We start from the raw sequence: 11,033 nt of genomic DNA on the forward strand, positions 1-11,033 counted from the left end.
AGATAGAGGGATAGATAGATATAGATAGATATAGATAGATAGATAGATAGATAGATAGAAGGATAGATAGATAGATAGATAGATAGATAGATAGAGAGATAGAGGGATAGATAGATAGATAGATAGATAGATAGATAGATAGAGGGATAGATAGATAGATAGATAGATAGAGGGATAGATAGATAGATGATAGATAGATAGATAGATAGATAGATAGATAGATAGATAGATAGAGGGATAGATACATAGATAGATAGATTTCCAAATTTTAAGGAAAATACTAAAACATTAATCTGTTTATACATTTTTTAAAGAAAAGTTTCTTTTACCTTTTAGCCAAGTTTTTAAAATGATAAACTCAGAAGCATTTCATTTGTCCACCTCTTCAGGGCAGTCCCTAGGTGGCAGCAGCTGACCTCAGGGGTCAGGATTCAGATACAGACACAGAGTATCAGACAGACCAGGATCAGTGGCATGTACAGATAGGATGGTTAGTGCGGACTTGGACAGATTTTGGGTTTGTGTTCAGACAGGATGACTGGTCAAGACTGGGTTAAGGTTCTGCTGCAGGCAGGACAGGTTCAGGCAGTGTAGTGGACAACTAGTACAGGTGTATGGAAGTACTGGAATATGGGTACACAAAGCAGGTACATACACACAGACAGATCGGGTGCAGGCTCAGGGACTGGCAGGGTACAGGACAAATACAGCTTCGGGGACCTAAAAATGAGTTAACTGTAACAGGAACTCATTAGATTTTGAAGTTGCTCAGGACCCTCCCTTCATGGTAGGGTGCTTTAAGTACCCTGTGCTTCTGAGCCGTAGGCTGAGGACCCTAGCAGGGAGTGCACAATGCTCCTTTAAGAAATAGGGAGCTTGCATGTGCGAACTGTTATGAATACATTTGAATTATATTCCAGTTTGGGGCTCCCTCTTGTGGTCAGTGCTGGTAATGCAGCTGACTTGCTTAGTGGGAACTTGATGCTGAGTAGGATTTTCAATCAGACAATTTGGTTTGGGCCTATATAACTATGTAGCTTCCTTTTGTTCCTTGCCGGTGCTCAATTTTATGTCGTGTGTCCTAAGGACATTCTGAAACCAGCCCTGTTCTCTGTGTCTACCAGAACTCCTCTCCGATAAGTTGGTCTTGTACCTTTGCTTTGCTTTTTTCACTTTCTTGTGATTTTGCCTGTGTGGAGTTCCTGCTGGAATTGGATTATTCCCTGCTGGGAGTGTCTGTGTACCTTGCTCCATGTTCTGTTATGTATTGTGATTTGTCATGCTTGGTACAATATTCAGTCCCCTCTCTATATCAATGTTTTTCTTGGATCCCATGTTAACCGCACAACTATGGAACTAAAAGATCTTCTGAACCGCACAAGTATGAAACTAAAAGATCTTCTGAACTGCACAACTATGGAACTAAAAGATCTTCTGAACCACACAACTATGGAACTAAAAGTTCTTTTGAACCGCACAACTATGGAACTAAAAGATCTTCTGAACCGCACAACTATGGAACTAAAAGATCTTCTAAACCGCACAACTATGGAACTAAAAGATCTTCTGAACCGCACAACTATGGAACTAAAAGATCTTTTGAACCGCACAACTATGGAACTAAAAGATCTTCTAAACCGCACAACTATGGAACTAAAAGATCTTCTAAACCGCACAACTATGGAACTAAAAGATCTTCTAAACCGCACAACTATGGAACTAAAAGATCTTCTGAACCGCACAACTATGGAACTAAAAGATCTTCTAAACCGCACAACTATGGAACTAAAAGATCTTCTAAACCGCACAACTATGGAACTAAAAGATCTTCTAAACCGCACAACTATGGAACTAAAAGATCTTCTGAACCGCACAACTATGGAACTAAAAGATCTTCTGAACCGCACAACTATGGAACTAAAAGATCTTCTAAACCGCACAACTATGGAACTAAAAGATCTTCTAAACCGCACAACTATGGAACTAAAAGATCTTCTAAACCGCACAACTATGGAACTAAAAGATCTTTAGAACCGCACAACTATGGAACTAAAAGATCTTCTAAACCGCACAACTATGGAACTAAAAGATCTTCTGAACCGCACAACTATGGAACTAAAAGATCTTCTGAACCGCACAACTACGGAACTAAAAGATCTTCTGAAATCGCACAACTATGGAATTAAAAGATCTTCTGAACCGCACAACTGTGGAACTAAAAGATCTTCTGAATCCACACAACTATGGAACTAAAAGAACTTCTGAAACCGCACAATGAATAAAATAGTGTTGCACGCCAAAAGTATTTTCTCGAGTCTCCACCCCTTCACTGATTTTACACATCCCTCCATTTATCAGACAGCACCATAATCCTATACAAATGCAAAAAATGTTATTACAAAAGCATTTTTGGAAAAGTGAATGGTGTGCGAGAGCAAAAAAAAGAACAAACAGAAGATTGACGATATTTGGGGAAAGTGCTTGGGGTTACCAACATGCTAAGGCTCGTACCGAATTTGAAATTGGTGAATCTTTATTGAACGGTTTCGCTCATCTCTAATCGTCATTACCCATTTTTTCTAGTTTAAACATTTGATTAATAAAATGATGACAATTAACAACTTAAAGGTTTGTTTTATTGATACATCATTACAACAATTGAATTAATATAGACAGAAATCGAGTAAAATAAATTTTAGTGTAAAAATCTACTTGGTAAAAATGTACAAATTGATAAAAATTATAATAGCAAACATGGAAATAATATAGAGTAGGTTTTTTCTAAAATTATGTATGAAACTGGTATTCTACTGTATCTTTAAGAAAACATTTTATATAGATATATGTAGATATATTGTAACAGACAAGAAGATAAACAAATAGATAAATAATGGATGGATGATGGTATGGACGAATGATCGATAGATAATAGATACGGTATATAGATTATAGATAGATACATAGAAATATATATAGATAGTTAGATACTGGATGGGTAGATAGATAGATAGATATATAGATAGATAGATAGATGGATAGATGGATAGATAGATAGATAGAGGGATAGATAGATAGATAGATAGATAGATAGATGGATGGATGGATGGATGGATGGATGGATAGATAGATAGATAGAGGGATAGATAGATAGATAGATAGATAGATAGATAGATAGAGGGATAGATAGATAGATAGATAGATAGAGGGATAGATAGATAGAGGGATAGATAGATAGATAGAGGGATGGATAGATAGATAGATAGAGGGATAGATAGATAGATAGAGGGATAGATAGATAGATAGAGGGATAGATAGATAGGGGGATAGATAGAGAGATAGATAGATAGATAGATAGATAGATGGATAGATGGATAGATGGATAGATGGATAGATAGAGAGATAGATGGATAGATAGAGAGATAGATAGATAGATGGACTGTAATAATACATCAAGATAAGACTGTCATATCATGCTTAGTTAAATTTGACAAACGCATTTCAGAGAATGTTAGAAAAAGATTCTAAGAGATAAAGGAGCTTAAAAATAAATAAAGCAATTATTCTGTTTTTGGACGTTTAGGAAACCAATGTGCTGACTAGAACATCTAAATGTAATAGTTAGAAATGAGAGAATAAATTGAAGTGAAATTGAATTCTACTTGAATTTTTACAAAAATCCAAATTTACCAAAATTTTGATTTTTTTTTTCATGCAAATTGAAATGGTCTCTTCTGGGAGGAAGGAGACAAACTCAAGTGCAACCTATTGGAAAAGGCAATCCTAACATTCAACGGTGGCCCTTTAATGTGCCTTTTTATATGACCTAGGATTTATGGAAGATGAGAACCTCAATTTGCAGACACGGTGTTTCGGGATGATTGTCCTTCCTCAGTGCAAGGTATGAGATCTGATCTGGCTGTATTAGAAACTCTACTGGTGTCTAAAGGGGAAAACTTTTCTCCTTGTGGAGACTGACAAATTAATCTGGCTGTCAATAGTGAGGCTGCAATGCTCCTCCGGGTAATATTGAAATTGTCTCTTCAGGGAGTAAGGAGACAAACTCTAGTGCCACCTATTGGAACTAACATGCAAATTCAGGAATATGCCAACTGTTGGCTGCAATTTTTCTAAACCAAAAAGAGCCATCAAAAATATAAATAAAAACATAATTATCACCTTAACACTCACTTATGTGTCCCTTTTATTATTCATTATCAAATATTTGGTCATTGCCACATCTTCATTACTCGTGCTGGAATCTCTAGGCCTCTTGCACTGAGCTATGAGTTCTGGGTGTCAATAGGCCTGGGAACAGCTCTGCATATGTGCCCAGAAAATCTTGAAGCATGTGCTGATGTCATGACTTTCCACACACTCGTACGGAGCCCTCCTGGGCGTCATGAAAGGTGGAAGTCCTGGCTGAATGTAAGAGGTCCCGGTAGCAGTGATGGCTGAGAAGAGCAGCAAGGACTGGATGGGTCTAAGGTCTCAAGAAATCCTGAGACTTGATAACCAACATTAAATATGAGATTAAAAAACTTCTCCACAAGTTTAATTTCCCAAGAAAAATGCGGAACCAAGCAAATTCAAATTTTTCTTGATCCACTTTCCCTAGTAATCTTATATTAATCTGAGTGAATGTAAGTGTGTGTGTGTGTTTGTGTGTGTGTATGTCTGCTAAAGGAGTCCACACGGTCGCATGAACAATTATGAAATTTTGCACAGAAGCCCCATTTGACTCCAGAACCGTCATAGACTATGTTTTGAGGGGAAATTTACCCCATGCTTTACAAACAATCGCCATAAAACCTTCCTCCATTAAAGTCAATGGAGCTTGGAGCCAGAATTCAGCCAGAACGTAAAAGAATGTTGGCGTGTTACAATGCGCAGCCACACCCTTGAATGGAATGTTGGCGTGTCACAATGCAGCCAGGGAAAGAGACAGACACCGAGACAGACAGAAAAAGAGATAGGAAAAGAGACAGACAGGGAAAAAGACAGACAGGGAAAGAGACACACAGGGAAAGAGACAGACTGGGAAAGAGACAGACAGAGAAAGAGACAGACAGGGAAAGATGCAGAAAAAGAGACAGACAGACAAAGAGACAGAAAGACACAGATATACATAGACAAACAGACAGACCAGGAAAGAGACAGACAAGGAAAAACAGGGAAAGAGACAGACAGGGAAAGAGACAAACAGACAGGAAAAAATCAGACCAATAGGGAAAGAGATATAGACAGACAGGGAAAGGGATAGAGAGACAGGGAATGAGATAGAGAGACAGACAGGGAAAGAGACAGACAAGGAAAGACAGGGAAAGAGACAGACAGGGAAAGAGACAAACAGACAGGGAGAAAATCAGACCAACAGGGAAAGAGATAGAGAGACAGACAGGGAAAGGGACAGAAAGAAAGAAAGAGAGACATAGAGACAGTTACTATCCCGGGCAACGCCAGGTATTACAGCTAGTAAGACTATTAAGAATTACCTTTTTTACATAAATAATGATAAAAACAAGAATATAACCATCTATTTTTCACTCTATGATTTTATAACAAAACTGATTTAAATGAATTGTAAGATGATAATACATCAATTTAGGATACGGAAAACTTTTTAAGGTTTGGATGAAAAAAATATATTTTAACCATCTGTACTTTGAGTAGGTTTAGAGGGCTGTCGTTCTACGCATTCATCATTAGGATGGTCACCTAAAGCTTTTTCAAGCTTGAAGGGAATGGATCTGAGGAAACCTTGTTGGAAATCTTGGCCGATGAATACATAAATGATTGGATTGATGCAACTGTTAAGACAAGCCAGGCTGATAACAATAGTATAAATACTATGGAATAGAAGGCTATCTTCATCATAGATGGGTGTAAGTGGCAAGATGAAAAATGGAAACCAGCAGATAAAATAGCCCAATATAACAGCGGTGATGATCCTGGAGGATCTCTGAGATCTCTGGGGTCTCTTACTTTTTCTAAGTTTAAAGAAAATGGTGACATAAGAGGTGACGATGATGAGAAAAGGGATCACAAACATTATAACTAATTTGTGCAGCCGATTACTAAAGGGAATCTTACAAAAAGAGAGTTGTTGATTGTCGTCTATTACACACCATTCAGCTATGTGATATGAAAAAAATTTTGATGCAAGCATACAAAAACCAATCACAAGGAAGGAAATCAACCAAATTATTCCTGCAGTGAGTCTAACTAGTTTATATGTTCTATGAACTTTTGCCCAAAATGGCCACATGACGCACACCCAGCGGTCAATACTCATGGCGATCAAGAAAAGAATACTGGCGGCCATATTCAGACCACACAGAAAAAAGTTCAAGTTGCAAAAAATAACTATTGAGTCTGTGGAAGAAGAAGTGAACTCTGCTATTGGCAGAGGAATAGACGCACAGCACAGGAAGTCCGCGATGGCCAGGTGGAAGAACCACATGGCACTGATCGTCTTCTTCATCCTGAATCCGGCAATCCAGATGACTAATCCATTACCGATAATCCCGAGAGCAAAAACAATGCTGAATATTGTAATTGCAACTTTACGTAGGATGTACATGAAATCATAAGAACCGTTGTAAGAAGTTGTGTTACTTGTGTTGATGAATTCATAACATGACCTTAGAAGACATGATAGGGTAGACATTAGGATCAGGAAGAATTTATAATTTTGTAAACAGATACAGAGGTATGCATGGAGAATCGGGGGATGGCTTAAAGTTGAGATCCCCTTAGAGTGCTAGATTTCCCCACCATAGAAAGTTACAGGGACTTTGATGCCAGCACTGCAGAGATGAGCAAACCGTTGGAAGTTCAGTTCACTATCAGCAAACAAACCAAACCTACACTGGCCCGAACTTGGCCCGAGGAGGTTCGTAATCACTGATTGGCAGTTTGAGTCTCCACCCGCATAAGTCAGCCATAAGCGGATCACCTCTGGGGGAGGGAGGCCAGGTTTTTTCATATTTTCTTTTTGTTACACACTACATCTAATCATGATGTTGTTACCCCCAGAGTGAGCCGTTCAAACACTGCAAGGGCTCGTACAGGGCTGAGCACCAAGCGTACCTGAACATAGCATTGGTCGTGCAAGTTAAGTTCACAGGTAAAGCATCCAAACTCTGAACCCGATCTCTGTTTTTTAAGTTGGTATTAGGTTCCAGAATCAAAACTCGGGTTCGCTCATCTCTACAGGTAACAGACAATGGGAGCATTGGCGGAAACTCATCGCTGGACACGGGAAGAGAAACTAATTAAACTTCATCTAGAGGACAGCTGTGAGACAAAAGTGGCGCATTATAGTCCTTACCTTAGCTACAAATATTTTGTTGTTAACGTCTAGTATATTTTCTTAAGAAGTAGTGTTGAGCGAGTGGTTGACTATTCGTACTGGCTATGCTGTTAGCGAGTACTCTCCGCTACTCGCATATTCATTACGAGTAGCAGGTGCAATGTAAGTCAATGGGAAATACTAAGTAGCGAGTAACCCGAAAACCATACTATTCGCTACTCGCATGAAAAGTACAACTCTTAAGTTACTTTCGAGTATTTCCCATTGATTTCCATGGCACCCGCTACTCATAACGAATATGCGAGTAGCGGAGAGTACTCACTAATGGCATAGCGAGTACGAATAGTTAACGACTCACTCAACACTATTAAGAAGATTAATTAAAGACACCAATTTTTCACAATAAAAAATTGATATTGAATTGATTAAACTAAAAACATAAACTTATAACAATTTTTCGGCTGTAAGAAATACACTACCCTACGGATGTATACAATAATGTCCCCATATACTTACTGCAATACAGGATATTAATAATGAAAAGAAATGGAAATACAAGAAGTATTGAAACATAATAGACCTTTCCATATCCTGTCTTATTACTACATATTTGCTGCATTTTTCATAAGATATGTGGCTCTCCTTTAGCCCCCGAAACAGGAGAAATGGATACATAATTCAATATGCTGTCATTGTAGCGAACTGCTGAAAGGGGGAAAAAGGCGCAAATAGGGTTTTACCCGGTATTAACCGTGCAAAGATATATAAAGATACACTCACCTGGAGCGGTTGTGCCAGTCACAACCCGTTGTATAGCATATGAGTGTCCGCGTGGTTCCAGCAGCAGCCCCGTGGAGACTTGGTAGAAAAAAATATATATGTACACATATATATGAGAATCGGGTTTTTGCCGCGCTAAGAGACCACTATTTCCAGGCTGTAGTTTATATTAAAAAAACTCTTTCTTCATTACAACAACCAACGCGTTTCAGAGACATGAACCGTCTCCTTCTTCAGGGAAAAAGAGAATGCATTCTCTTTTTCCCTGAAGAAGGAGACGGTTCATGTCTCTGAAACGCGTTGGATGTTGTAATAAAGAAAGAGTTTTTTTAATATAAACTACAGCCTGGAAATAGTAGTCATTGTAGCGAAGTGAGAGATGTGCAAGATCCTACAATTAAAGGGGTTGTTCACTACTTGGAAAACCCCTTTTATTCCCATTGTGCACCTTCTTAAAAACAAAAAAGCCTATACTCTACCTCAAGTGCGAGCGTGGTTCCAGCAATGTTGAAACACACGTCCCAGGTGACAATGGTATGAAAAGCAAGTCTCATGTACAATCACCACCATCAGCTTCCTTTATCTTTGCCTACAGACGGTTAGGCAATCAGCAGGAAGTGATTGGCTGCAGCAGTGCTCACTTCCTGTTAATTACCTAAAGATCTGAAGTCGGGGAGAAGGAAGGTGGCGGTGACTGGATGTGGGACTTGCATGTCATAACAAGTCAAATGGGCCCCGGGAATGTGACTGCCGACATTGCTGGCACCGTAGGTGAGTATACCCTTTTTTATTTTTATGGGGCGCACATGGCGAGTGAGAAGGGCGTGTCCAACTAGTAAATAATCCCTTTATAGAAAATCTGTTACACGGTTTTGTTATTGAGTATTAAATAGAATCCTGGGAAACAGAATTAATAATATTATACATATCACTGGAATCTGAAAATGGAATTTCCTATCCAGGCACACCGGTACATGAGAGCAGCGGAAATCTAATGTATAAAAATGAGGAATATATATATAAATTACTGGTTATCTGAATCCAGAATCATTTCAGGTGAGGTCAGGTTAAAATCAGCAGCGTCCATTCTGAGTCTGAATCTAAAAGAACAATAATAATAATAATAAAAAAATATTATTCAACTTATTCATCAACACTGTGTTGATTTATCTCTCTCTCTATCTATCTATCCCTCTATCTATCTATCTATCTATCCCTCTATCTATCTATCTACCTATCATCTGTCTATCTATCTATCTATCTCTCTATCTCTCTATTTATCCCTCTATCTATCCATCTATCTATCTATCTATCTATCTATCTATCTATCTATCTATCCCTCTATCTATCTATCCCTCTATCTATCTATCTATCTATCCCTCTATCTATCCCTCTATCTATCCCTCTATCTATCTATCTATCTATCTATCTATCTATCTATCTATCTATCTATCTATCTATCTATCTATCTATCTATCCCTCTATCTATCTATTTATCCCTCTATCTATCCATCTATCTATCTATCTATCTATCTATCTATCTATCTATCTATCTATCTATCTATCTATCTATCCCTCTATCTATCTATCTATCTATCTATCTATCTATCTATCTATCTATCTATCTATCTATCTATCCCTCTATCTATCTATCTTTCTATCTATCTATCTATCCCTCTATCCCTCTATCTATCCATCTATCTATCTATCTATCTATCTATCTATCTATCTATCTATCTATCTATCTATCTATCTATCCCTCTATCTATCTATCTATCTATCTATCTATCTATCTATCTATCTATCTCTCTATCTATCTATTTATCCCTCTATCTATCTATCTATCTATCTATCCCTCTATCCCTCTATCTATCCATCTATCTATCTATCTATCTATCTATCTATCCCTCTATCTATCTATCTATCTATCTATCTATCTATCTATCTCTCTATCTATCTATTTATCCCTCTATCTATCCATCTATCTATCTATCTATCTATCTATCTATCTATCCTTCTATCTATCCCTCTATCTCTCCCTCTATTTATCTATCTATCTATCTATCATTTTGCTATTTATCAGGCTATCTGCATTATCAATCTATGAAATATAACACTATTTGTGTCTATCTTAAATTATTTATCCACTGTGAACTAATATATATATCATAGCTATTTTTCAATCTATAAATCTTCCTACCCTAATAGATAGATGGATGAATAGATAGAGGGATAGATAGAGAGTTAGATAGATAGATGGATAGATAGGGAGATAGATAGATAGATAGATAGATAGATAGATAGATAGATAGATAGATAGATAGATAGATAGATAGATAGATAGAGGGATAGATAGAGAGTTAGATAGATAGATGGATAGAGGGATAGATAGATAGAGGGATAGATAGATAGAGGGATAGATAGAGGGATAGATAGAAAGATAGATAGATAGATAGATAGATAGATAGATAGATAGATAGATAATGATCTTAGCATATATGATATCATACTCACTTTTGAATGTGGAATAACACTTCTTTGTTGTTAGGTTGATTAATATAAAATCAATGGGCTTCATTCATCATTTGATTACATAAACCATTCCGGGGAGTAATGAAGAACCTTGGTAAAGTCGAAATCGATGAATCAGCTCAAGCTATCTGTAAGTTCCAAGCTCTGACAACATTGAAAAACATAAAAAAAATGAGGTGAACATAAATAAAACAGACAAAAAATAGTGCAAATTAAAGAAGAATTAGGCACAAATGAAGAGCAGGCGAAACACAACAAAAAACAAGCAAAAAAGGTGTAAATGAAAGAATGAATCCCGGCATATTTCCTTTCATTACCTTCCTTCTCCTCCAGGATTCCTTCTCTGTGGTCAGTGAGAGCCGCGGATCCTTTGTCTATAACCAGCATTGCTCCTGTATATATACATTCA

General features: G+C 37.4%; 1 protein-coding gene across 1 annotated transcript; it reads right to left on the reverse strand.

Annotated features, from left to right (window-relative positions):
• Positions 1 to 2,679: 2,679 nt before the first annotated feature.
• On the reverse strand, positions 2,680 to 11,033 carry LOC142256319 (formyl peptide receptor 2-like). Its single transcript, XM_075327945.1, has 5 exons — positions 10,942 to 11,033; positions 10,607 to 10,768; positions 9,121 to 9,192; positions 8,093 to 8,170; positions 2,680 to 6,641 (listed from the first exon to the last, which is right to left on the reverse strand). The coding sequence occupies exons 3-5, from the start codon at positions 9,177 to 9,179 to the stop codon at positions 5,648 to 5,650; spliced, it is 1,131 nt and encodes a 376-aa protein (XP_075184060.1). The 5' UTR covers positions 9,180 to 9,192; positions 10,607 to 10,768; positions 10,942 to 11,033; the 3' UTR covers positions 2,680 to 5,647.

Source organism: Anomaloglossus baeobatrachus, chromosome 11, assembly GCF_048569485.1.
Source record: "Anomaloglossus baeobatrachus isolate aAnoBae1 chromosome 11, aAnoBae1.hap1, whole genome shotgun sequence".
NCBI lineage: Eukaryota > Metazoa > Chordata > Amphibia > Anura > Aromobatidae > Anomaloglossus > Anomaloglossus baeobatrachus.